Source organism: Athene noctua, chromosome 20 (genome assembly GCF_965140245.1).
Source record: "Athene noctua chromosome 20, bAthNoc1.hap1.1, whole genome shotgun sequence".
NCBI classification, from domain to species: Eukaryota; Metazoa; Chordata; class Aves; order Strigiformes; family Strigidae; genus Athene; species Athene noctua.
The window spans coordinates 2108501-2136100 of NC_134056.1; the positions used below are offsets into that span (position 1 = coordinate 2108501).

General features: G+C 40.3%; 2 protein-coding genes and 1 non-coding gene across 11 annotated transcripts in view; all 3 read left to right on the forward strand.

Moving 5' to 3' along the window:
- Positions 1 to 18511, forward strand: part of RC3H2 (ring finger and CCCH-type domains 2) — a 30882-nt gene extending 12371 nt beyond the window's left edge. The window contains exons 6-21 of one of the 3 annotated variants that reach the window (XM_074923434.1): positions 938 to 1138; positions 1542 to 1674; positions 1899 to 2017; positions 2350 to 2462; positions 3088 to 3396; positions 4168 to 4382; positions 5296 to 5723; positions 6195 to 6365; positions 7489 to 7644; positions 9008 to 9221; positions 9379 to 9463; positions 9984 to 10065; positions 10473 to 10607; positions 11164 to 11271; positions 12350 to 12498; positions 13112 to 18511. In XM_074923434.1, coding sequence (XP_074779535.1) covers positions 938 to 1138; positions 1542 to 1674; positions 1899 to 2017; positions 2350 to 2462; positions 3088 to 3396; positions 4168 to 4382; positions 5296 to 5723; positions 6195 to 6365; positions 7489 to 7644; positions 9008 to 9221; positions 9379 to 9463; positions 9984 to 10065; positions 10473 to 10607; positions 11164 to 11271; positions 12350 to 12498; positions 13112 to 13310 — 2817 coding nt within the window. In that variant the 3' untranslated portion in view covers positions 13311 to 18511. The remainder of the gene's footprint in view (positions 1 to 937; positions 1139 to 1541; positions 1675 to 1898; positions 2018 to 2349; positions 2463 to 3087; positions 3397 to 4167; positions 4383 to 5295; positions 5724 to 6194; positions 6366 to 7488; positions 7645 to 9007; positions 9222 to 9378; positions 9464 to 9983; positions 10066 to 10472; positions 10608 to 11163; positions 11272 to 12349; positions 12499 to 13111) is intronic. The other 2 variants (XM_074923436.1, XM_074923435.1) reach the window with 2 other exon arrangements.
- LOC141968893 (small nucleolar RNA SNORD90) lies at positions 1340 to 1448 on the forward strand. Its single transcript, XR_012634951.1, has one exon. It is a non-coding gene; the product is annotated as a small nucleolar RNA SNORD90 (small nucleolar RNA).
- An 826-nt stretch (positions 18512 to 19337) lies between the features above and the next one.
- On the forward strand, positions 19338 to 27370 carry PDCL (phosducin like). 7 transcript variants are annotated; one of them, XM_074923786.1, is made up of 5 exons: positions 19338 to 19391; positions 20824 to 20867; positions 21311 to 21485; positions 22526 to 22707; positions 23798 to 27370. In XM_074923786.1, the coding sequence occupies exons 3-5, from the start codon at positions 21317 to 21319 to the stop codon at positions 24347 to 24349; spliced, it is 903 nt and encodes a 300-aa protein (XP_074779887.1). In that variant the 5' UTR covers positions 19338 to 19391; positions 20824 to 20867; positions 21311 to 21316; the 3' UTR covers positions 24350 to 27370. The 7 variants fall into 7 exon arrangements, with proteins under 7 accessions (XP_074779887.1, XP_074779885.1, XP_074779890.1 ...); XM_074923784.1 differs by having other exon boundaries at positions 19359 to 19425; XM_074923789.1 differs by having other exon boundaries at positions 19375 to 19435.
- Positions 27371 to 27600: the final 230 nt, after the last annotated feature.

The following is a 27600-nucleotide window of genomic DNA, read 5'->3' on the forward strand; positions in this document are numbered from 1 at the left end:
GTGAAAAGTTTTAATATAATCACTTTTGACTTTATTTAGATTCATAAGAATTGGCCGTGGCCAGACATGCCGGGCTGGTCTGGATGCTCTCAAAGCTTAGAGTCCAGTCCCACCTTTCTAAAGAAAACTTCTGGAATGGTGTAGTCCTGGGAACCTCCCCAGGCCCAACAGCAGGCATGGGAGAGGGGCACCATCCACAGAGAGTGCCTGTGCTCAGCCTGAACTCCAACGTTGCATTCCCACACCTTGGTCACTCTGTCTCCTTTTTCTTTTGTCTGTATCTAGCCACCTTGCACTGAAGAGCTGCTTTATTTTTGATATATAAGGGTGTTTGTTTAAACTGAATATTCCCAACTCTTTATATCTGGAGAAGAACGAAAAGTTAATTCCATGGGTCTTTTTTCTTTTTGAATCACACTTAAAAACATGATTATCATATCAATAAACTAAAAATGAAAATAATGAGACCTGTTGCTTTCCTTTATGACAAATGTCTTCTGTAACCTAAGTGTTTTACTTAACATTCATAGTGGGTTGTCAGTTAAATATTCTCTTTTTTAAGTGTCACTATCTTAAAATTTTTCTTATTTTTTATTAAGTCACTTTTGGAGACTCTCCTGTTTCTTTAAGTCATCCTTTAATTTTGGGTAACAAAAAGTACTAATAGAACTGCTAAATACCAAACTGTGACTTAAGCAAATCTGATCACTTTCCTAGTTGGAAGTAGTGAGTTGGTATAGTTTTGTACCTGTGAACCTGTGAAAACTTGAAGAACTGGCATTTCTCCCTGTGTACTGCTAGCTAAGTGGATGAATATATGGAAGAAAACTAATTATATACTAAATATACAAAAACAATGCTTTTGTGATTTGTGCTGTGTAACTGTCTTTTTCTGATGGACTTGAAGGAGGAGTAATTAACTATTACTATTTATTAGGTCACTAAAAGGGATGAAGATTCTTCTCTGATGCAACTTAAAGAAGAGTTCCGGAGTTATGAGGCTTTGCGGAGAGAACATGATGCCCAAATTGTTCACATTGCCATGGAAGCAGGACTTCGAATATCACCAGAACAATGGTCCTCCCTTCTCTATGGTGACTTGGCACATAAATCACACATGCAATCTATTATTGACAAGGTTCGTCAAAAGGGATGGTTTTAGTATCTTTGTAGGATTAGATTTGACTGTTAAATGTTATAATAAAAATCCAAAAACTGCTTGAGTTAACTTCTTGTCTTTAGTCATATCAAATATTAATTAAAACTAGAATGAAGGTTTTTCCCCATGGTAGTGTATTATTTATATGAAGACATTTTGGTTTTCAGTAGTTCAAGACTTAATTCCCTTTTTTGTGTCTTATGATGAAGCTTCATAGGGCAGATTCTGAGCTGAGAAATAAAATTTCTCTCCACTGATACTCTCTATATGCCATCTGAAGACACTACGTGTTGCGTTTAGGAACCAGTGTAATGAGAATCTTTTTAAGATTGGTAGTTCAGAGTTATAAGATGCAGCACACTAACACTCACTTTGTTTTCAGCTCCAATCTCCAGAATCTTTTGCAAAGAGTGTACAAGAATTGACAATTGTCTTGCAGCGCACGGGGGATCCTGCAAACTTAAACAGGCTGAGGCCTCATTTAGAGCTCCTGGCAAACATAGATCCTAATCCAGGTATGGAGATGAATCTTTTTAAACTCTTCCTGATATTTTTCATATCTAGCAAAGTCAATTACTAAGATGATAACCTCCATTCCTGGTTTCAAAATTCCCATTAATTAACATAGTATATCATAGACTCTTCTTCAGGGCTCACGGAGTTCTAAGAGAGTTGCCTTTTATTTGTGATACTACTGGAATTATTAACAGAATGACAAGCCTGGTTTTAATCATTTTAGATGCAGCATCTCCAACATGGGAGCAGCTGGAAAATGCAATGGTTGCTGTAAAGACTGTGGTACATGGGCTGGTGGATTTCATTCAGAATTACAGTAGAAAAGGCCATGAAACTCCACAGGTAACTATATTAAATTGTTGCAATATGTGTCTTAATGTACATTTACTGAAGGATGCAATTCTGAAAGATTGATTTGAAATATTTATGGTGTTTTCTGTGGAATAATTGATATGAGAACCTAACGTTTCTGAATATGGAATGCAGCAGAGCTTCCTGCAGCGAGATCTATACAGTGGCATGGTACTCAGCCCATCAACAAGAAATTTCTTTAGTTTTCCGATTAGAGGTGCAAAATGTAAAAACATCATGCCTGGGTTTTGTGTGTTCTAAGCCTGTAAATGTAAGATTGTAAGAGGAATGTCTTGTGTTTTGTTTTGTTTTGTTTTCTAAAGCCACAACCAAATAGCAAATATAAAACAAGTATGTGCCGAGACCTTCGACAGCAAGGGGGATGTCCAAGAGGAACAAACTGTACATTTGCTCATTCCCAGGAAGAGCTTGAAAAGTGAGTGTGGGAGACCTTTTTCTTGTTGGTTGTTTTTTTTTTTTCTTCTTCTTTTTAATTTAAATCCAAGCAATCTCCATAGAATTTTGGAAACAGTTTCTTCTCTACATGTATTCATTTGGAAGGATTTGTGAATCTCGTGACAACACTTTACTTGAAGTTGAAGGAACAGTAAAGCAATGTCTGCAACGTAAATCCATTTTTTTATTTTACCCTGTATGAAGTAAAATTTCCTTTCCTAAAACTGAGTCTAGACTCAGTGTCTGCCAGGGATTGGTTATATCACCTACAGGAGAGACAATGTTAATTACATTTTAATTGATTAAGCAGTAAAGTGAATTAATTGAACAGTATGCAGCATCTGCTTTCTTGAAGCTGTTGTCACCCAAATCCTTTTTCAAAGAACTGCAGAAATTGATCTTCTAAGAGGAGACATGATCTTTGGTTACAGGGAAGACATCGATGTTCTATTTGCAGAGTGTTGAAAATAAGCACCAGTTTTTGAAGTCTTGTAACTTTTGGATATCACGTTCCTCTCAATCTCTTCCTTTTGCTAGTTTTACAAATATATTTAACTTCACAATAAGCGTTTTTATATTTATCTGTGTTTTGTATGTGTTTGTAGATACCGCTTGCGGAACAAAAAAATCAGTGCAACAGTGAGAACATTCCCCCTTCTAAACAAAGTTGGCGTAAATAGCACCGTCTCGACCACAACAGGAAACGTAATTTCTGTCATAGGAAGCCCTGAAGCAACAGGGAAGATGGTGCCAAGTACTAATGGAATAGCTAACCTAGAAAGTGGTGTTCCCCAGTTGATCCCTCGCTGCGCAGACACCTCCTTGAGAGCTTTGGAGAACACCAAGAAGGGAGGGAAGACTGGAGCCAATGGCCAGAATGTTTCTGGATCCCCTACAGAATCACTACCTGAAAAGTAGGTAACTTTTTTTTTTTTTTTTTCCCCATAAAGAGAACTAAGCACAGCATTTTGCTTTTAGATTATCGTGGAGTTTGTGGGCGGCAAACAATAGATGTTGAATTCTGGTCCTGGCTTGCAGTTGTTGCTGGTGCTCACTGGCTGCAGAGTTGTGTAAGATCTTGTACTGCAGTGCAGATACCGTTATACAAAGCCTGTGGATTCGAGTTGTCAGACCCAGCGTCAGTTGTTTTAGCTGTTAAATACTCCCATGCAATATAAATAAAATGGTAATCCTCTCCCTTTATCTTTTATTCTGTTGTTCTCAGCCTGGTGTCTTACTATTGGGTTATTACATAGAAATAAAACAAAAAAAACATGCACTCAAAATTTGACGTTTCCTGAAACCGAGAAGGGTGCATGTAGTGCGTATTCCCTTAATATAATCCTGCAAACATTTTAGTTTTGGGGTTTTCCCTTAAAACTTTTTAGATACTTCTCCAGAAAGCACTGAGCTTCTAAACAACTTTTCAAAGCCTTTCTCTTTACCAGAATACACTTACAAGTGGTATGTAAGCTTCTAGGTACATACCAAAACATTTATACTTGCTTTTGAGCTTTATTAAGAGAAAGTCTAAGATGCAATAGTGGTATGAGTTTGGGGTATGAAAAGCAAAATTTCAGAGGAAATGACATGTCCTGAATTTCCGCGTTACAAGGGAGCGTACACAAAGAGATGACTGAAATAAGTAAAGATGTGTTTAATGATTTCTTGGTAATCCTTTTCAGTAAAATTGGTTCTCCACCCAAGACTCCTGTAAGTCAGGCAGCAGCTACCTCAGCTGGTCCTCCTAATATTGGAACAGAAGTTAATTCTGTGCCTCCAAAATCCAGCCCGTTTGTTCCCAGAGTACCTGTCTACCCTCCACATTCTGATAATGTTCAATATTTCCAAGATCCCAGGACTCAGCTGTCGTATGAAGTTCCACAATACCCGCAGACAGGTGAGTGAGATGAGCGCTGAATCAAAAATAGCTCTGAACTTTTCTCTAGATAAGTTTGAATGCTGAAAACTAACTTTTATCTCAATGTTGTGGGATTTATTTTTTTTTAAATATCAGCTGAATCTTCACTTGATGGAATACTAATGTGGTCTGTATGGAAGGGACCTGTAGTTTGCTCCCAGTGTTGGTGGTTCTTGTCTTTGTGTGCTGTGTTACGCAGCTTGTACCTCAGCATCCAGGAGAACCTGAGCTTCAAAGTCTCTCATCTACTTTTACCTTTGTTAGCATTTAACTGCATTTTCATGCCCTATCTGTGAGGGTATCCGTAAATAGGATTCAGACCCAGAGGCATAGCATGCTTTTACAGTGAGACTTACGCATCTTTGTGTTCGCTCAAACGTTTTTGAAAGGTTTCAGTCATCTTTTTAGGTTGCAGTGTGCGTGTTTATATTCAAGCGACCAATTAGGTGTTACAGCATCAGGTTTCACAAGCCCAAAGAAAAAAGAATAAACTGAGTGTGAAGTGGTTTTTTAGGGACCTTTGTAATCACTCTTATGTTGCTTTTTTTTTTTTTTTTAGCAATGTAACTTTTTATTTTAGAGATAACTATTTTAACTTCCTGTATAAAGGAGTGGGTAAGATGCTGCGTTTTCAGTTACATAGTGATACCGTAGCACATAGGAGCAGCGGCAGAGAAACTCTGTTTTCAAATTGGGTCAAGGTGGTAAAGGGTCAGCGTTACATCTGCAAATACGGTCTCATACATAAAATTATATTCCACAGAGAAATGATAGGGTCAGTAACAGGTTTGTGTGACTCTAAAGGTACTTATCAACACTATACAGTTTTAGAAGGTGTAACATTCTGGGTCATTTGTGGTTACATTAAATATGCCTTTTTCCAATTTTTAAGGATATTATCCACCACCTCCAACAGTACCAGCTGGTGTGGCTCCCTGTGTTCCTCGCTTTGTGAGGTCCAATAACGTTCCAGAATCCTCCCTCCCACCTGCTTCCGTGCCATATGCCGATCATTACAGTACATTTCCCCCTCGAGATCGACTGAATTCTCCTTACCAACCTCCTCCTCCGCAGCCGTATGGACCAGTTCCTCCTGTCCCTTCTGGAATGTATGCTCCAGTTTATGACAGCAGGCGCATCTGGCGCCCACAGATGTACCCACGAGATGATATTATTAGGAGCAATTCTTTACCTCCCATGGATGTGATGCACTCATCTGTCTATCAGACATCATTACGTGAGAGATACAACTCTTTGGATGGGTATTACTCTGTGGCTTGTCAACCTCCAAACGAACAGAGGACTGTGCCTTTACCAAGGGTAAGTGAGAGCCAGAAAGGGAAGGTCTCGGTTCTGAAGGTCATTACTGAAAAATTGGTAAATAATTAGCATAGACTTCTGCTGTTTATTTGGGGTTACAGTGATCAAGATGTGTGACCTGGACAAAATTCTTGTTTTGTTTTTAACCTTAATAAAACAGGCTTGAAAACAGAGCACTCTATTTAGGGGTCTCTTATAGAGACCAATCACTCTAATAGACCAATCTGCATAAGGACCAGAGCCCTGCTGCCTCTTTTAATTGCCATGCATGTTACTTGAATTTACATATTTGAGATCTGAGTTGCCATACATGGGCCAGGTGGTTCTCCAAATCCTTGTGAAATTCTTCAAGCGATACCAATGGAAGGTTACAGACCCAAGGACTTTGGGGGTCCGAGTGTGTCCCCTGCCAGTATTTGCCTTCGGATTAGAGTATGATAGGATATACAGTCCTATATTTGTTATTGCTAGGAGCCTTGTGGTCATTTGAAGACTGGTTATGATGAGCAGTTAAGACGGAAGCCGGAGCAATGGGCGCAGTACCACACACAGAAAACTCCTCTGGTATCGTCAGCCCTTCCTATGGCAACACCATCTCCAACACCACCTTCTCCTCTCTTCAGTGTAGATTTCAGCACAGAGGTGGGAAGCCAGAGAACTTCCTTATTTTCCCTTCCTGTTTCTGTAAGGTGCCATTTAATATTTCTAGTAAAGATTTTCTACCTGCCATCTATTCATAAAATTAGATGAATCTTCTAGCAGAAGTAAAGCAATATCTAATAATGAATGCATTCCATTTGATATTAAGGTGATACTAAACATGATTGTGGAAAAAAGGTCAAGAAGTGAAGTGATTCAATTTCCCATCACTAAAAGAAATGTAATTTTATTGAACTAGCTTTGTGAACCTCCAGGTTTTTATGTAGGGAACAACAGTTGTTCTCCATTGAGAAGGACCTTCTCTTTTATACTCCAAATGGCATTATGGCGTGATGAGTAGACTGAACCAAGCTGGAAATGCTTGTCAAGTCCCAGAGAATACATATCTCTTAAAAGTGGCAAAAGGCATTGGTAGAATATTGTGTACTTATGTGATAAGTTCTGTAAACAAGAATGGAAATGCCACAAATAGGAATAGTGTGCTTTTGAAGAAAAAATAAATCTTGTATTTATTTTTTCTATGTGTAAATTAAATGCATCCAAGAAACTATCTTGAGAGCACTGTGCCAAGCACTCTGTGCTGTGGTTTGGCAGTTCTGTTGATATATGAGGTGTTAGACTCTGACTACTCAGAAGAGGTCTTACAACGTAGGTGTACCTGAAATCCCTTAAGGGTGCATTCAAGATAGATCAGGATTTAGTCCTTTTCATCTGGGTTGAAGGATTCCAAGTCATACTTCTATCTGTCACTGGCTTATACGTGAAAGGAAAATGCATGGCTTCCTCTCAGTTTAATTATTGTAGATACTTGCCTGGAGAAACCTGCCACTAACATGGTGACGCTGATTTCGGTCTCTCACCTTGGCAGACCAGGCAGTTGGTGGTGGTGGCAAAGCTTGCCCTTCTTTGACAGCTGTCAGCTGCAGCAGTTTAAAATTTGACAGAACTGGTTATGTTGTCCCTAAGTCAAGTTTTGAATACAGCTAGAACTACTCGATTGACTTTTGCGATAATTTAATTAAATAGCGCTAAATGTCTTTTTTTAATTTTAAGACTGAATTCCCTGTTTTTATTATTCACTGTTTATTTATTCCCTTTTCCATAGTTCTCGGAGAGTGTCAGTGATTTGAGTGGAACTAAATTTGAGGAAGACCATCTCTCTCACTATTCACCGTGGTCTTGTGGCACTATTGGCTCCTGTATAAATGCTATCGACTCGGAGCCCAAGGACGTGATTGCCAATTCAAATGCCGTGTTAATGGTAGGGGTTTCTGCATCTTATCTCGTTACTGTAATGATACTCATATGCTGAAGTGTCTTCTGTTTGGTTAAACAAGCCTTCTTTAAATGTTGATAGCTTCTTTTCTTAGTATTTTCGAGTAGTTCTGCCCATTTGAAGTTGTTTGGAATATCTTTTCCCAGTTTTGTAAATAAACAATGCCTTTACTTCAGTGACAGAATATAGTGCAATGCATAAAATTCTCAGATGTCTGAAAGGGCTATTTTAATAACAGATCTCTGTAAACCAAGCTCGTAGCTAAAATATTTTGAGTAGATGATCTGTAAATTGGTAAGAACTCAATTTCAAATGTGTTCTCTGATTATTAGAGCGGGATAAAAATTTTTGATTACATATTTTTGTTTGTCTGTCTTCAGAGTTCTATATATGAATGTGTATGTGTACACGTGCATCCTTACAATTTGAGGCATCTAAAATAGAATACACTGCAGTGGCAGGCTTGACTGGTTACTACAGGGCCACTGTGACCAGTTCAGAGCAGGTGATTCCATTGCAGAAACACATTTCCTGGTTTGGTTTAAGTGCTATAATCCATCCCGTATGAACGAATCACTGGGCTTTTCAGGATTCTAAGATTTGTTACATTGCCATTGTTTCAGAAAATCTTTACTTTGACGTTAATCCCAAGAGCAATATACACTCACAGAGAAAAGCTGAAATCCTGGGGACCCAGGATAATCAGCATGAACGTAATCTTGGCTGCTTTGTACCCACAGAGAATCTGTATTGACCATTTTCCTAGACTATACCTCTTACTTGGTTGGAAGGCACATTCTCCTCTAATAAACAGTTTAATGGCAACAAATGTGTGAAAATAAAATACAACTTATTTTTTATCATCCAATTTCCATGAGAGAGGAAAAAAGCTAGCTGAATGACTTTAGGGAACAAAAAATACGTAGTATGAATCACAGAATACAGCTTATCTCTGGAGGAGTAAGAGCTTGTGCTTTTTGGAGACTCTGCTATATTGAGTAGCAGGTTACCTTTATGTTCTGTGAAACGAGTGTAACCAAATCTCATCCCAAGCCTTCTGTGATACTTCCTCCTTCAAGCAGAGGAAAGGGTACTGAAGGACTTTAAAAGCATACCAGAACCTTTTCTGCCTGGAAACACAAGTTTGGAAAGGAAAAATGATTTCTTATAGCACTGGCTGTAGCTTTCTCGTGGTCAGTTTGCCATTAAAGGGCAGTAGTTACATCACTGAAACCCATCTTGGCTCTCTAGTTGGACAGATTTGCAGCATTGATTTCAGCACCAGTAATCAGTTATTGGCCAACAAACTCAAATGAGCCCATGTATCTTCTATCTCCTAAATATGTAGGATTTGGACAGCGGGGATGTTAAAAGGAGAGTGCATTTATTTGAAACTCAGAGAAGGGCAAAGGAAGAAGATCCTATAATCCCATTTAGCGATGGACCGATCATCTCCAAGTGGGGTGCAATCTCCAGGTCATCCCGCACGGGTTATCACACGACAGATCCTATTCAGGCCACTGCTTCCCAAGGAAGTGCTACTAAGCCCATCAGTGTATCAGGTACAAGTACAGGCTTCGTATGACAATATAGCATACATCATGAGCATCTCACCCTGTTCATGCTTACCACAGCCATGAAGATGCAAAGAGCTAAAATACCTCTGTGTGCCACTTTAAGAACAGAGAAGTTAATGAATGGTATCTTCATTTGTTACAGATTATGTCCCTTATGTCAATGCTGTTGACTCAAGGTGGAGTGCCTATGGCTCAGATTCTAATTCATCAGCACGTTATGCAGAGCGGTACGGACTTTTTTTCTGTGTTCCATTAAATGTGTTTTCTATAGCTTGCTGTTCTTCACAATCCTGAATGTGGGGTGAAAACAATCCAGAACTATCAATAGACTTTCTTAATTTTAAAGTAAAAGATTTTTTTCCAGCATAAAGCCTTGGAAAAACTAGGTTAAAATTTGTGTAGTCTTTAATATTTAATGCAGCTAATAATATCCAATTACTATCAATGTATCCCGTGAGAGACCTAATCAAAGTATTGGAGTCAGATACTGCCAAGCTGTCATGTCAAAATCTGCAATCCTGAGTAGCTTCTCTCAAGTTTTCTTGCCACATCTTACCCATATGTAAAATAAGGATATTTGCTTCATATAATGCCTTGGGGTATTGTGAGCCCCAGTGAAGATGAAGAGCACGTTATCTTAGTTGCGTAGTTTCTATCCAAAAATCTAACACTGATAGATTAACGAAGTGTATAGCTGATATAGAGAACTTGATTTTAATTCCTAGTTTTGCCTTCTTTCTCTTAAAGGGACAGGTTCATAGTTACAGATTTGTCTGGTCACAGGAAGCATTCCAGCACTGGAGATCTACTGAGTATTGAATTACAGCAGGTAAGATCAGATATACCATGTGGGTTTCTAATTTTTTTTTTTAAAGTGATTTAGTAAAGTAATTTAAAATAAATTTTCTTAGTGTGGACTGCAGAAAATAGTACAATTGACAAAATGATCAGTAAGGGTTAACTAGACGCTAGTCCTGCAACACTTAGCTTAGTATGATGCATCAGGACTGCTAATTTGAGCTGTTCCACTGACATCAGTAAGGCCATTTTTGGGAATAAGTGGTGGGCCTGGTACATGTCAGCAAATGCAGAACAAAATAAATGCCATGCCTTAAGGGAACACATAGTTATTCAGCCAGCAAGAGAAGTGTTCTTTTTGTAAGCTGGTTTATTTTGCCATTTGACAATACATGGTTTAAGTGTAGTTGTTGGTAACTGCTGTGTTTGTTTCCATAGGCCAAAAGTAACTCGTTATTACTGCAGAGAGAGGCGAATGCACTAGCCATGCAACAGAAGTGGAATTCTCTAGATGAAGGCAGTCGTCTTACCTTAAATCTTTTAAGCAAGGAAATTGATTTGAGGAATGGTGAGGTAAAGGAAGGGGTAATTGGGACGAAACAAATCTTTGAGTGTTTCTGTATATGCATAAGTGCATGCGTTTTAACTAAGAGTTCAAACTCTTAGTTTTAATGTTCCCGAATATTTATAACACATTCTGTGCAAGTTAAGTTACTGCTGTTGTTGCACCCAGTTTATTTCCTTAAGATCAAGTAGGTACACTGCCATGCTGCTGCTCCAGTCTCCATTTACAAAATGGAAAGAGTGGGACATTTTCATGCAGCCATTACTTTTTGTTCTACTTGTACACGTCACAAATCTAAACATTCTGCCAATGGGCTCTACAGAAACTTCTGCTTCAGTATTCATTTTATCTCTCTGTTTCAGTATTTTAATGTGATTAGATTTAGCTTTTTATCCGATGTGGTGTATGCCCAAAGTTCTATTTGCATCTAACTAGCTCTTTCGTATTGTAGAAATGTTCTGTCCTAGAAATGCATCTTCTATTTTCACTTTAATACTTGAGTGTTGTGTGAAGCAGGTGAAAAGCCAACTTGATATTTATAAAACTTTTTTTTTTTTTTTTTAGACTGATTATACTGAAGACTGTGCAGACACAAAGCCAGATCGAGACATTGAATTGGAGCTGTCAGCCCTTGATACAGATGAACCTGATGGGCAAGGTGAACAAATAGAAGTAAGTATAAAAATCCATGTGGCTAAAGACATCACTGGGTCCTTTCATTAGTTATTAAAAGAACTTCTAAAATTTCTTTGTGAATTAGTAATTGTGTTGATAGCAAAGCCTTTTGTTTCTGTCTTTGTAGTGATATCAAACATTTGCCTGATTTTAACACTAGGGGTCTCATACTTCTCACTCAGATACCTGGTGGTTAATATTACCCAAGTTAAAAACAGCTCACTGTGTTCTTTGTCATAGCTTTCAGCTTTTTGCTCTTTATCTTTTGACAGCATTAGTAACGATGGGGAGTCTGTTCCTTTCCCTTTCCCCTCCAGGGTTGAAACTGGTTAAGGATGTTTTACATTGAGGCTTGCATTTAAATGCGATCATTTAATTTAAATTTTATGCTCACCTGATTCTAACAGTAAAGTCATTCAAATCATTGTAATCCAGAGTTCTTTTGTTTTCACTACTGATTCATTGTTCATTTGCAATTCTGTGCATCTGCCCTAGTTTCTGCTATGATATTTCCTCCTTTGCTGTGCAGGCATAAAACACTCTGGGGTTCATTCCAAGCATTAGGATCAATTGTCCTTTTTTTTTTTTTTTTTTTTTTTTTAAAGCATTGTACACTTAGAAGAAATCAAGGTTCTTAATCTGGAACATATTCCACAATACATTCCAATACTGGCTTACAGTACTGGCTACAGCTCTTGTTTGCTTTGGTTGTGGTCTGTGATGCAGTACTGTAGTATGAATTGTGAATTGCTATTACATGATGGAAGGACCTTTAGCCTTTCCCCCTAATTATTGAAACAGCTCTCACTGTCTTTATGGCTTCCTTTGTATCTCACCTGGTAAATAATTTTTTAGCAACTGCTGTTTATACTACTCTTGTCATTCACTGGAATTTTTCCTTTTTCCTGTAATAAAATATGGTATGAATATAGCATGAAATATAGAGAGAGAGTGTGAAATAAGGAGTCTTATGATGAGATTCACATTTCAGTCGGCTTCGTGTAGTGGAACATAATAGGAACATCTAAAGCTGGTAGCGACAGTATTGATGGACATTTCTCCTTTCCTCCTGTAGGAGATTCTGGATATACAGCTAGGTATCAGTTCTCAAGATGATCAGCTGCTCAATGGAACAACTGTAGAGAATGGGCACCCACTAAAGCAGCACCAGAAGGAATCTATGGAACAGAAGAGACAAAGTTTAGGTGAAGACCTTGTGATTCTGTGAGTGTTAGACAAAACAGCAGTGTCTGCCAGTATTAGACAAACAGCAGCATCAGAATAGTTGAAGCATGATTGTTTAAGGATGAACTACGTACCTACTCAGACTTGGATTAGACATCTGCATTGTGTATACATGGTGAAGTGAGAAGAACCTGTTAAGAAATAGAATTAGGTCACAAATATGAAAGTTACAGGATGGTACCACTGTTCGTCTGCATTGTTGTAATCGTATATACCGAAACGTGTCACAGCTGTTAAAAATACCTTTCACGTTCAGTAAGCAAAAAACGCAGAAGTATTTTTATAATTGATAGAAATTAAGGAAAACTTCAAAAGGTTAAATGTCATACTCTTTGCACAAATCTCCATAGAGAGGTAGTTTTTAAAATACACTATTTTAGGTTTCTATGTTCTGTAGTCTTTAATGTGTAATGCAGCCTTTGAAAATGAGGCAGACTACATTGAACATCTTGAGCGTACCGTTCCATAGGAAGATGTTTAGCCTGTTGCTAAAAATGAGTTTATGTCAGTATTTATTTAATGCACACAATTCAGTTCCGGATACATGTGCATGTACTTGTTTAATATTTGTGTAACTTATTTTTCTCCTCAGGGAGGAGCAGAAAACAATCCTGCCCGTAACTTCTTGCTTCAGTCAGCCGATCACAACATCTGTTAGCAATGCAAGCTGCCTGCCCATCAGCACATCAGTCAGTGTTGGCAGCCTCATTTTGAAAACCGCTCACATTATGTCTGAGGATAAAAATGACTTTTTAAAGCCTGTTGCAAATGGCAGGATGGTTAACAGCTGAAAGGCATTCATCTTTCCAGCTTGTGACCACACCATGGAAGCATTTACACTAGCTTTTTATATATATAATATATATTATATAATGTATATTTTTTTTAAAAAAAATAATATTGGGGTCATGCATTTCCTGTGGACTCTTTGATACTTCAAGCCCCTCTCGCATTAGCATTCTGAAGAAAAAAAAAAACTTACTTTACTAGGGTAAGGCGTTCACTTTCCACAAATGAATGGAATTTGGACATTGTTTTACTTAAGCTTAAAGCAGCTTTTTATGAGTTTGTAGCAATCCGGTGCGGTATCTGAGCCATTCTTGTTTAAAATGGCTTCTGTAGAAAACTAACAACTCAGTTATTTAAACTAGCAGGATCCTACGATGATACATCTAGTGAAAGGAAGACTAACTTATTTGTCTCTATTTTGTTTCATGAGAGAAGAACTTGTGTCTTGTTGCAGCTGCTTTTTCTTTAGTTGTGGAACTTTGCATGGAGTATTGTTTCCTGTTTGAAGACTGAGAGGTGGAGATTTGGACTTGAGACTTTTACAGGGTTAACACACCATTAGCTTTGCACTGCTACGTTATTTGCAGGTCTGTGGTGCAGTGCTTTGCTGCAGCTTTTTGTTTCCATTCCCCCCCCCCCCCAATTTCTGCTTTAGTACTGTAGATACACATACACAGGCTATTTGTCCAAGTAAAGTTATCAGAAGTAAACCAAGTGCCTAAGTCCTCCAGCTAATGTACTAGGTATTGATTTCCCCAAGTTATACGTGAAACAATTTTCAACCATTTTGAGAGGTTATGCACTAATGTAACAGCAATTTTGGTTTTGTTTTCTTTTTTTTTTTATTAATAGTTCTCAACTTGGAGATTCTAGAATCCAGATGACTTGGCAAAAAGTATCAGGTGCTCTTGGCTTTCCTTTGAAAACCCTGTATGTAGTGTTTGCACTGACTAACAAGATGGTATTGCTGGTTTTTGTACTGTTTTGTTCTTAATTTAAACTAAATATTGGGAATTTAAGGCGTTGTATTACCTTTGTTAAATGTTGTTAATCATAATTTTGTATTCAGGTTTAATTTTCGCTTGTTCAGTGGCAACTTATTTTCAAAGACTTTGAAAATACAATAATATAGCATTATCTGACCTTCAGAGTACTGAAAAGTGTGTGAATTTATGCCCTGTTAAGATGTGACTGAGAATCATGTTAGACGTCAACTGAAAATTGGTTTTCATAAATACACACGAACTAGAGCCCTGGGCATTTTTTTTTTTTGAGAAGCGTAAAAATCCACTTTTTTTTTTTTTAAAAAAAAAAAAAAAAAGAAGAATGCAGGATTCTCCCTCCTGATGATTACTATCTTCTTGTTTGTCCTCTTACTTTTCTTTGTGACAAGTTTTACATTTTTTTATGTTTTTATTAACTTCTGTGAAGTTGTTTACTCTGAAAATTGTACTGGAATATTTTAAGCCAAGCTGATCTTTCACCAGGTGTACTGCATGTAAGGGCTTTTCCTGCTAGCAAAATGCTTAAAGAGGATCATGTTACTGGTCGTCTGAGTTGTTATTTTACAAAATCACAGCTATGTGGTCGGGTAAGATTTTGATAACTGTTTTGTGCACGCTTCTGGGGGGTGGGGGTTGGCATTTCCCTGAGGGTTACTGATTAGACTAAGTAAATATCGGTGTTTGATATCTCTCCTAATGAACCTGTCCATTAAATAATTATGTTGTAAATATACCTGAAAATCCAAGGGTTAGTTTTGATATTCTGGTGTCAGTATGGAAGATCTTACACATCTATTTAATACTCAAATGTAAAGGAATGTATGTAGAAAAACAGTCAAGTAGTCTTTTCTTAGTTTCCTTTGGCTGTTGCTGTACCTTCCTATAGCCAGTGCCACCTCATAGCTAGGATTAGACTGATGCTTCGTTTTCACTTGCAACTTGAAGTGAATGGATACAAGAACCAGACCACCTTTGTCACCTTAACTTATTTCCTATTGATGTTAACTTTAACTTAGAATGTTAGTCATAAATATGATTGTTGTATATTTTATACCAAGACCATTCTGTAAATACGAATTTATATTACTTTTGAAATGCTTCTGAGATACTATTATTTGCTGTACAATGTAATTCCAAAACAGATATGCAAACAAGTATGTCTCTTTCATGGATATTTAAACAGTGAGATCTTCCATGTTGAAGGTGATGTAATTTTTTTAAAAGATTTTTAAATTTTAAATTGCTATTTTGTTACAAAAATAGAGAAAATATAAAGGTTTGAGAAGTCCTTATTTGCCCTCAGGGAAAGAGCCCTCTGTGCACCAGAACTCCACAGAACATCTTCAGCATGATCTGAGGGTGAATATATACTACATAAATTGATTGTGTATTTACCTTAACTTTTTAATTTTAAAATTGCAATTTTAAAAACTTGGTTGTGCTCTGCTGGAGGGGGATTGGGATAAGCTGCTTACACACATTTGCCTGTTTGTCCAGTGAAATTACATAAGCCTGACATAACTCCTGCCAACCGTATTGGCGTATTTAAGAACAAATGTATCTATGTACTCTTGTCTGCAGCAGGAGGTCCCATGATATAGCAGTTCTCTAGGATGACCATACACTTCATATGGAAAGTTGGTTCTTAATTGAGGCTAGGATTTTTTTAGTTGAAATTTTAATATATAGAATGACAGGCAAAAGAATTACTTGGGGGGTTTAACAGCATTGCCAGCTTTGTCTTACGGTTTTAACATGGACTGTGTGGTTTTTGCCATGGAACTATGCCCTCCAGTGCCCTGACAAGGAGAAGCTACAGGTGGGAACCTAGTTCTGGCTTTCTTCTTTGGTGAAGTTTCAGCCCTCATCCCTGTACAAACAAGTATGTATTCAGTTGTCTAGATGTAAATCAGGTGCCTTTGGGCTATGGAAGGGCTTATTTTCTGACACCAAGATGTAGTGACTTATCTTTGTGTGTTAATAGCAGTGATTCCCATTTAGGTTTTGGCCTAACTTACCTGTGCTGTCAGAAAAAAAGGCCCATAGCAGATTGGGGAAAGAGATTGGCTCTTTTGCTTTGCTTGGACAAGCATTTTGGGTTGTTTTGGTTTGTTGTTTTCTTTTCCCCACTTAGGGGGTACAGCAGGGATTTCACATGCAAGAGAGACAGGAATTATTAGTATCTAAGTTAATTGTGTTGCCTCACTACCTGGATTCATTCCTTGGTTTGCCTCATTTCCCACATAGGTCTTAATAGAGACTAATGCTTGTGCTGGGAGAATGCTTGTGTGAGAAAGTAATTATCTGTACATTCTTAACATATACTTATAGCAGAGTGATTGCCCTGCTACTGATATTTTGTTCCTGTAAACAGGTGACAAGAAATGAATCTTAGTGTTTATGCAGATTTTGCATTGTAGAATGTATACTAGACCCTTCAAAGGAAAGGTTAGACTCTTTGCAAAGCAAACTGGCGTTGGTTCTTGGTAGTCTAGTACAGGGACACTAAAGTTTGACATTTGATTTAGGAAAAAAAAAAAAAGTTGTACGCAGCTGATTACGTTAAATAAGCTCTTAATTGCTCTTTGTAGAAGTCTAATTTGGAAGGTTTTAGTGCTTTAACACAATTGAAGTTTTAATTTATCCTGTACTCAAGAGCTGAATGCTGTTCTTGTATAATAGTGTACTAGGCTGGATGAGGTACAAAATAATGCACAGTGGTCAGAAACAGCTGAGGAAAGAATGCTTAAAATAACTTGATCTAAACTCAGAATAGTTCCAAACATTGTTTTTGTTGGCTTTTTTTAAAGCACAAGTTGTCAAGTTGTACCTGTTGCTGTACATAAACACTGTATGCCAGCAGCTCCTTGATCATATTTGTGAACAGACTTTTCATTATTATTAGACTGTTATTAAAGGAAGATGTTGAATTTGAGAGTGTAACAAAATGAAAAATGATCGGGTTATCTATAGTATGTAAAAGTCCATTCTTTATGTTGTGGTTTAATCCCTTTGTTAGGAAATTCCCTCTCATTGAGGGACCTCTTCTGCAAGCAGAACACAATAAATGTGCTTTTTTAAATGACCCAATTTTCCAGTATAAATCAACAGCTGACTTTGGCAGTAGTCATCACCGTGCATCTCTTTGCTGGCAAGGGAGCACGAGAAGGAAAAAAAAATAAATCCAAAACTGTCAGTGGTGAGATGAAACAAATCTGAATAATCAAAATGACCAATACCCGAACATAATACTTCACCCCGTTATTTAAGAAGGATGCTTGTGGAAGCTTTTAATCACTCAAGATTTTGCTGTAAAAGCTGAAATAAAACAGGGCCTGGCTGCATTTATTACTGCCAAAAGCCAAGGTCATTTGCACATAGCCCATCAATTTATCCAGAGTAGATCTCAGTTAATCCAAGGCATGGAAATGCATGCATTTTCTTAGCTGGGCAAACAAGTACATTATACGGTAGTTGTGATACAACACACGTGGCTTTTATTTGTACTGCACATACCCACTGTACAGCCACTCAGAAGTATTGTGGTTAGCTTGCAGCATCTGCTGTCCGCATTTATACTGTTTACTGCGTATTCTTTTCCCTGGAAGTTTTAAAGAAAATTTTTTTTTTCTTGTTGCATTGATTACATTTTATAAATTTGCTTAGCTGGAAAGTTTGGGAAAAGAGGCCTGTTTGTCAATTGTACAACCGATTGTGAAGCTCTAGTGTGAATATTTTTACGTCTGTATTAGACATTTTCTTTGCAAATCTATTGTTCGATTGAAATGTAAATGAAATAAAAGATGGTGTACACCCATCATGTATAAAGCAGGCACCATCGCTACGATGGATTTAATGCTCATTTTTATGGCGCATTCTCAGCTTCTATTTAAAACTATAATTTAAAAAAAAAATCTGTAAAATGAAATGGGGATATATGGGGGAGTAAATTCTATTCCGTTTATTTCGGTTTTGAGTTCCCAATGGTAATGTTTCCCTTCGTGTTAGAAGTAGGGGGGCCCCGGCGGCGGGGCGGTGCCGTGTGTGTTTGCCGTAGCACTGAAGTGAAGAGGTTGTAGCTTTGGCTGGTCACGGAGTTAGAGCATCCTGGTTTTCAGTGTTTGAGAGACTTGATGGAAGAAGTTTGCAGTATTGACATGTATTTGCATGCACGAATAAAAATTATTTGTCCACCTTAATTGCCTCTCTGCCTTCAGCCGGGAGCGGGAGGTGTGGGGCTGGGGCCGGCTGGCTGGGGGGTTGGCGATCGGGCTGGCTGGCTGGGGGGTTGGTGGTTGGTCTGTCTGGCTGTCTGGGGGGGTGTCTGGGGGTTTGGCAGTCTGTCTAGCTCTCTGTGGGCCTGTCTGTGGGACTGTCTATGGGGCTCTCTGGGGGACAGTCTGTCTGTGGGACTGTCCGTCTGTCTGGGGGGGCTCTCTGGGGGACTGTCCGTCTGTTTGGGGGGCTCTCTGTGGGACTGTCTGTCTGGGGGGCTCTCTGTGGGTCGGTCCGTCTGTCTGGGGGGCTCTCTGTGGGACTGTCTGTCTGTCTGTGGGTCTGTCCGTCTGTCTGGGGGGCTCTCTGTGGGACTGTCCGTCTGTCTGGGGGGCTCTCTGTGGGACTGTCTGTTTGTCTGGGGGTCGGTCCGTCTGTCTGGGGGGCTCTCTGTGGGACTGTCTGTCTGTCTGGGGGTCTGTCCGTCTGTCTGGGGGGCTCTCTGTGGGACTGTCTGTCTGTCTGGGGGGCTCTCTGTGGGACTGTCTGTCTGTCTGGGGGGCTCTCTGTGGGACTGTCCGTCTGTCTGTGGGTCTGTCCGTCTGTCTGGGGGGCTCTCTGTGGGACTGTCTGTCTGTCTGTGGGTCTGTCCGTCTGTCTGGGGGGCTCTCTGTGGGACTGTCTGTCTGTCTGTGGGTCTGTCCGTCTGTCTGGGGGGCTCTCTGTGGGACTGTCCCCGTGTCACCACACCCGGCGGGGCGGGGGAGCGGTGTCTGTCTCCTCCTCCCCTCTCCCGCCGGGCCGCCTCCTTCCCGTCGTGCCCCGCGCCGGCGTCAGGCGGCCCCGGAAGGCGGCGGCCGGCGGGTGAGGCGCCGCGGCGGCGGGACACTGCGGGCCGGTGAGGGCCGGTGAGGCCGGGCCGCTGTCGGGGCACCCCTGGAACCGGCCGCTCGCGTCCCCCTACAGCGAGCCGGCCTCGCCCGGGGCGGAGCGGCGGCTGCCGGGGTGGGCTGGAGGGCGGCGGGCCCGGCCTGAGGCGGCGGGAAGGGGCGGGAAGGGGGGAGGGGGCGGCTGGGAGCGGAGCACCGGCCCTTCCTGCCGGGGCTGCCCGGGTTCGCTCTTTGCCTTCGCACTGTCCGGGCCCCGGCTGAGGAGCCGCGGTTGTGCGCGCTGCGGCGGCCCGGGGCCGTGCCCGGCTGCGGCGCTGAGCTCGGGGCGCCTCGGCCGCCTCGCTCCGAGAGGTCACCTCGGTAATCCTGGGCCATCTGGCCGCTCCTCCATAATCTGCCGCTTCTGGCGTTAACTCTTGCAGGACCTGCCAGCGGTTGGCAGAAGAATGAAAAGCCCTGCTTGATCCATACGTTGCTCGGGGTGTCCTTGTCAAATGCCCATTAATAGGGTTGACTTGTCGAGTCCTGCAGGATTAAGCGTGAGCCCAAATAAACTGTTTTGATTGAAATTGCCTTTTTAAAAAAAAAAAAAAAAAAATTCCAGACGTTTAGATGTAGATCAGTGCATGACAGGTCCACAGCCATGTACCTGACCTTAGTGGCACGTCCTTCTACACCTCTTGCCCCTCACCCAGGAAAGAAGAATAATTTTGCATCTCTGTCAGGGTGAGATCCAGTCAGCAGCACTTCCAGAGGACTCTGGTGGAAGGACTCAGTGGTGAGAGAGCCCCAAAGTTAAGGTGCTCCGTGGTTCTTCAGTTTGCCATTGCTTTGAAACATCTGATCTTGCTGTTGTGATGGGAGAGGCTTACAAAGTCTGTAAATGCTGATGCCGTCAAGTCGCTTTAGCGGGCAGACTCTGCTGTTGTTAACTTCTGTTTAGCAGAAGGTATTTTGGATTGAAAAAATGTTTCACTCAGAAAAAGTGAGGATTTTTAATATAGTTGTAATCGCTTTATGAGTGTGACAGCATCCAATTTCAGTGTTCACACGAACAGGATGCTGTTGACTTCTGTGAAGATGACCAGTGTGGTCAGTGGGCAGGTGAAAAGTTGACGGATGTGAAGATCTTTCTTTTGATGTGTTATTTCTTTGCCTGGAAGCGATGTTCCTGAAACTGGAGCACTGACTACACCAACCATTTGTATGTTCTGTCTCCATACACAGGAAGTACATTTTCTGTGTTTGAGAGTAACCTTCTTTATGGTCAATACATATGGTTACATTTTGTCTAAACTTTTTTCCTTACATGCCTTGTTTTATCTAAATGTGCTGGATTTCTGAAAATTTTTATCAGATTGTCTTCAACAAGTTGAATTAATATAATCTGAAATGTCTTCTTCCAGGTTTTGATAGAAGCTTCTCTGTGAAAGACTGGAAAAGAGTAAAGGTCAGAACATTCTGATTTTATTAATTATATTGATCATTTTTCAGCTCAAATCAATCATTGTTAAAATAAGGCAAATAATACTGTAAATTTCAGTTTCAGTAACTGGGAAATCAACCTCCTGGAGCTGTCTGAGTGAGGGTGATAAGACTCCTGAATCACAGTCAGAAAATGAGAACACACATAAAGTGCTTCTGCTCTAGCGTGCCTCAAACAGTTCTGTTTCTAAAGATTTTTAACTTAACTGAGTTTGAAATTGTGACTAAGAATTAACTCACGTGACTGCCTGCACTGTGGACTGTTTGGTGGTGGGCTGTAAACTGTTCTATGAGGCTTAAAAACTGCTCTGAGGAAGGAAGGGACTATCATTATGCATTTGAAGTGATATCTCTCACTGCCTGTTTGAATAAGAGATACATTTTCTATTTTATTAATTTATTTTTTAGAACATAATGACTACTTTGGATGATAAACTGCTTGGTGAAAAGCTCCAGTATTATTACAGCAGCAGTGAGGGCGAGGATGAAGACAGTGAGAAAGAAGATAAAGAAGGGGAGGGCACCATTCCTGAAGGCGTCGGGGAAGTGGAGCTCAGCAGTGATGGCAGTGCAGTCAACACAGGTATCGTCATAGCAAACTAGTTGTTTTGCAAATAAGTTGTTTATTGGAAGATTCATTTGTTTTTTCTAAAATTAATTTCTCAAAATGCAAGTCCTGGGTTTAGGGTTTATGCATACTTTTCCTGGCTATAGTCTAACCTTATTTATAACAGCTGATGCTTTAATGTTTGACTTCTCTGAGAGACTGGCAATATATCTAAAGCAGTTAGGCATTGCATACAAAGCTGATCTGTAAAATTTGGTTGATAATGCATAAATTTCTTTCCTGTAAGCTGCACAGTTGTTAACTGCTAACAGGAGGGTGCTGAGTGAGTACATGAGGAATAGAGAGAAAGTGGCCAGGCTTTCCCAATATCATGGTCTCTCCTGCCACAGCACAGACACAGTAGAGTCTGTGCGGATCGTTGATGTGATCCAGAGGGTATTTCTTACGTTTTTATGAAAGACTGACCCTCTGTGTTTTACAGTTTCCCTAAGAACAATGAACAATCTTCCTGCGTGTGTTCACATCTTTCACCTGAAGGAATAACAGAAAAATCAGAGTGCTAAACTGGCATGCCTAGGAGCACCTGCGAAAGTAACTCCAGTGGGCCCCAGCAGCAAGGTCCAGTCTGTGAGAATTTGCACAATTGTGCATCACAGGATGTACTTCTGTACGAGGGCATTGGCAAACTTAATTATACTTTCCCATTATTATTTTTGCTCTTATGAAAAGCCATGCTCACAATAGGGGAGTTCTGGAGGACTGGTGATTCTATTTCAAGAGCACAGATATTAATCTTCAGAATAATCTTTGGGACAGTTATGAGAGTAGCCTAGTTAGATAAGCTTTAGTCTTCTTACGGACAAAAGAGATACGAGCTCAAGGACATGTAAATGGAAAATCACTTCTTTTGTTTCATTTCAGCATTTTGCAGAGTATACAAAAAGCTCATGACGGGGCCACTGTTTTTTTGTTGACATAAATTATGACTTGAATTTTAAACGATAGGTCTAATTTTATTTTGCTTTTATACCAAATGCCTACTTATTTAATTTCAGGTCCCAAAGGAGTCATTAATGACTGGCGAAGATTTAAACAACTGGAAACTGAACAGCGGCAGGAGCAGCGCCGAGAAATGGAACGTCTCATTAAGAAGTTATCTATGACGTGTAGATCTCACTTAGATGAAGAGACTGATAAGCAGAAGCAGAAAGAGCTTCAGGAGAAAATCAATGGAAAGGTAGCATGGCATGAAGGAATTAAAACGCCAGTTAAATGTTTTAAAATTCTCAGTTTCACCATTTGTGTACATGAAGCAGATAGGAATCCTTGTTTTACCAGTAGATATGTATCGTTTCTCCCTAGTAATAGGAGCACAGCAGCAGCCTAAGAGGTGCATTGTGACTGTATTTGCCAGTTTAATTATTTTGCATTTTAGTGGTATTCCAAGAGCATTGCATTTGCCAGTGTTAAAAATAAGCAATTTAGCTGCTGTACTGAAGAAGTCCAAACCCTTTTCCCAAATTTCCCTTCTCTGTTCATGAAATAAGTCAACTTCAGGGGATTAATCTGAAGAGTTGTACAGTAAATCCATGGATGCTGCCTCCCATGCCTAAAACAAGAGTTCAGGAGTCCTTACTAATTCCTTGTTTAGTAAGTGAATGTTGAGAATATAACTTTGATCTCCAAAGATAGAAGGCGTTGGGAGCAGTAATGGTTTTAATCAGCTGGGCTGTGTAACTAGCTCTTGCAGTTGTAGTCGGAGAAGTTACTAATTAGCAGACAGTGTTGCTTTCAGATGATGAAAGTTGGCCACACTGTCCTATACCTTGAGTGATGCCAGTATGTTTAACAAAGCAAGTGAACAGGTACAAAATACATAAAACCCAGTTAACTTTAGTTCTACAGACAAGGTCCAGTGCATTTAGTTGCCACAAAATGTTAACTGAAAAACTAAATGAAAAAGCTAATGAAAAAGGAGCTAGACAGGTCAGGCACGTTATCCAAATCAGCACCCGGAGCTCGGTGAAAGCACCCAGGCCCCATTAACCTGAATTAAAGTGAGAGCCTGGAGCAGCCACTTGTGTTATTAGTGCAGCTTGGGGAAACTAGAACACCCAAGGCTGAAATCGCTGTTCCCACTGGACATGGTCTCTAATTAGAACAAAATGGAGTGTAATACAGAGGGTGCTTGAGCCTTCATGGGTTGCACTTTGCTGTTATTAAAGATGAGTGACCCACATTAATCCTCTTGATTCAAATTCTCATTATATAAGTGGCCCATATAGTGATGCAGATCTTTTTCTCGTGTCTCTGTGTGTGTTTTTTAGATGACGTTACAAGAATATAACATGATTCACAATGATGAGGATGATGAGGAATTTTTACAGCGATACAGGAAGCAGCGAATGGAGGAGATGAGGCAGCAGTTGTACAGCGGGCAGCAATTTAAACAGGTTTTTGAGATTACCAGTGGAGAAGCGTTTTTGGACACGGTTGATAAAGAGCATAAGAGCACCCTGATCATGATCCACATTTATGAAGACGATATCCCTGGCACCGAATCCCTGAACGGCTGTATGATCTGCCTGGCTGCTGAGTATCCCACAGTTAAATTTTGCAGAGTAAAGAGCTCGCTCATCGGTGCTAGCGCTCGCTTCACTAACAACGCTCTGCCAGCTCTGCTCATCTATAAGGCAGGGGAGCTCATCGGCAATTTTGTGCGCATCACTGACCAGCTCGGAGAAGATTTTTTTGCTGTAGACCTGGAGGCTTTTCTGCAGGAATGTGGTTTGCTTCCAGAAAAAGACCTAGTGCTCCTGACTTCTATACATAATCCGTCTGCATGTTACAGTGAAGACAGTGACCTGGAGATAGACTGAAGCACTTGCACCCAGGGCCAGTAGGTGTAGTTGTACTGTGGGATGTTCTTGTGCTAGGGATTGTTCTCTTTCTTCCGTAGTATGGGTATGTATTCTTCCCCTTCATGCACTTTGACTTTTGCTCATTAAAAATTTGTTAACATAAGGAATTCCTAACATTTTCTTAAATTAATTCAATAAAGTAAACACTTAAAAGAATCTTGCTTTTATGCAATTCAAATGTATTTTTCTAAACACGAAGTCCTAACACAATTCAATAAGTTTAGGGAACTGTATATTGTCATTTCTGTTCTCCACATCCCTTAGATTTTTTTTAAACATTTTGTTCTCGGATCAGCTGTGTATGGTTGGTCTCCTTACAGGTTTCCTGAAACAGTGTGATGTAAATACCAGTTGGATTGAGGTGTGGCCACTGCTCACTAAGACAAGAATTGAGACTGCAAATAAAGAAGTTTTTAAGCATTCAAGACTTTATTAACCTGGAACTGAACTGCTGCCAGTTAACAGTGCAGGGTCCCTTCTTCTGCTCCCCAGTTTGCAGTCCCTTTCTTGATGGTCCCTTCTTGTTCTAACACTTGGCATCAAATTTTTGTTCCTTTCTCACAAATAACAACAGCCCCCGACTTCATCCTGAAAATTACTTTTCATCTGGAGAGAGTTCTTTTTCCTTTAACCTTGCCTGAGACTTAAATGAGAAGATCTTTCAATTACAGCTCTTAATACATTCTTGGGTTCTAAAATACCCACCCTTAGAGTAGTAGTCACTTCGTCAGAAAATGATCTCTGCCTCTTAAGAGAAAGACTGTTATAAAGAGCTCCAACATGGGTGCTGAATTGCATCAAGGAGAAATTGTTGGCAAAATGTAGAATTAGGACTTGAATAACCTCAGAATTTCATCTCTTTAAGATGACTAAATCAGTGCTAAAGTTCATTTCTGTCTGCCTTCCCATTCTGTGCCTCAGCTGGGTGGCCATCAGCTGTGTTTTGAATATTAATAACCCCTGGACCTGACAGCTGGCGGGATGGTGCTGTGGGAGAGCAGCCTGGAGCCGAGAGGCCCGGTCACCAGGACAGGTGTTCGCTGGCTGGCCCCTTTGTCCCCAGCCAATTCCCTTCTCGGAAGCTCAGCATCCAGTTTCTGCACAGAGTAGTCAGCAGGATCAAAAACGTTACCACTGTCCTGTTTTTTCTGTGACAGCAGCTCTTTGGGAGCGTTTTTACATCATGTGTCAGTGGAGTTTGCTAACAAAAAAAATCTTGCGGGGTAGAGGTGAGACCTTTGTGGAGGCTGCAGTTCTGCCCTCTGTCCTTTGTAAGAAATAACAATTAAAGGTCTCCTCAAAAGCATCCCTGCAGCTGTTTCTGTTACCCAGTGACACTGATCTTAAAGTTCTCCTCTTCCCCAACCCCAGGGTGACTCCTGCTCGGACACAGACGCCAGCACTGGCTGAGCCCAACGTTACTGCTACTGCACGCAGCGGCTGCCTATCGCGCTTCCCTCCTGCAGCACCGATGGCGTTGCCATTTGTCAGTGATTACTGTTTCATTAAGGTGTGTTTATTTATTTTGTTTGTGCTCTACTTCCTTCATAAATCAGATCATAGTATGGGGAAGTAATTTTCCAGGTTTACTAAGTTTACCCTGCCTCCAGCCAGCCTGGTGCTGCGTGGCTGTGAGAGAGCCTGGGCAGCGTTTGAAGCCGTTGGCAATTTACAGCAGATGTAGGTTTAAAAACCTCTGCTGATGCCCAGCGAGGTGGAGGCTTTACTGGGCAGGTCGTGGTGTGGTTGAACCGCCCAAACAGCATCCCGAGCACAAACAGCACGTCGGACGCATGCGCTCCGTGCTTAGTTATTATTTAATCCTTTGCTACACAATTTGATATTCCAACATGTTTGCTTTCTCACACATTGCTTGTTTTGCTTGTTATTTTTTAATTTTGAGGAAAGGCTCTCTACCTAAATATATGACCCAGTGTAATGCTGTGTTTAATGATTAAATTTAATTGCAAGTTTTCTGTAAGGCACTTTGGAACGCCAGTAAGGAAGGCAAATGTCTCTGTGTAAGCACTAGGTTCTTAATAAGAATGGATCTTAGGGTAGAAAAAGAAGAATTTCTAATTATCTATTTGAACTGCATTTTAAAAAGTAGTATAAGCAGAAAAATAAATAATTTGTAATTAAAAATTACTGAATTGGCACAAATTGTAGCTCTTTTAAGGAAACTGGCAGAAATCCAGATTTTAAAATGTGGTAAGAGATTATTTCTTTTCATCTCAGAACTGCAGAAAAAACCCATGAAATTTAAATGAAATTAAATCATTGAGCATGGATATCAGCACATTTAAGAAAAAAAAAAATCAAAGTAGCTGTAATTTATATTCAGGATGAGATTCAGTGAAGTCTGTCGTGCAGACAGGGTGCATATTAGCATCATAATAAAACCTGGCTTGGAGAGGGGGTCGGGGAGAGCTGACTGCTTGAGTTGCTTTGAATTTTTATTTTTATAAAGGGCGCTTTTTTTTTGCCCCTGTGGCAGCAAAACTGCAATAGGATCAAAACCTCTCCTGCTGCTCTGTGTCAGCTGGCCTGCAGCAAGGTGACTCCTGGTTATTAATCTCCAGCGCTCAGGTGTGTGATGGATGGTTTACAGTGCCAGTAGCAAAAAGGAAAAGAAAAAAGGTCTGAATGCAATTAATCATTGATCTGGAAGAATATAATAAGCACGAGAGGTAGAGAGAAGATGTAGGGTAATGCTGCTTCTGGTTCTCAGTGCAGGCAGCACGGTGTGAGGAGGAAGAGGAGGCTGGTGGCACTGCTGGCAGTGTGGGGCACTGCTGCTGGTGCTTTTGTCCATTCTTGAAGCAAAATCCTTCCAAAATGACCAACTAGTAATTGTGTGCCCTAAAAAACCCAGCATTCCTAATGTGCGTTAAACAATATGACAACATAAAACTAATTTGGAATAGGTTAATTACTAATTTGTGTCTGTCCCCATCCATTCAATAAAAACTACAGCTCATACCAACACCATATCTGTAAATGTTCTGGTTGAAGTGTTAAAAGTCTGGTTAATTCCTCTAAATGTAGATGTGATCCTGACCTGCAGATAAAGAATTGGGCTGCACGCTCAAATAGTTTGTGTCTGGACCTTGCCTGGCCTTGGCCGAGCGCTCTGCCTGCCCGCAGGCGGCTCTGCGGGGTCCCGGGCACCAACGGCGGGAGGGAGCGGCCAGGGCCAGCACGGGGCT

What these genes read in the sequence shown, in the direction of transcription:
- PDCL (XM_074923786.1), top strand. Translation starts at nt 21,317, where the DNA reads ATGACTACTTTGGATGATAAACTGCTTGGTGAAAAGCTCCAGTATTAT. An exon ending in TGGCAGTGCAGTCAACACAG is followed by an intron (nt 21,486 to 22,525) that starts GTATCGTCATAG and finishes ATTTAATTTCAG; the next exon opens with GTCCCAAAGGAGTCATTAAT. An exon ending in AGGAGAAAATCAATGGAAAG is followed by an intron (nt 22,708 to 23,797) that starts GTAGCATGGCAT and finishes TGTGTTTTTTAG; the next exon opens with ATGACGTTACAAGAATATAA.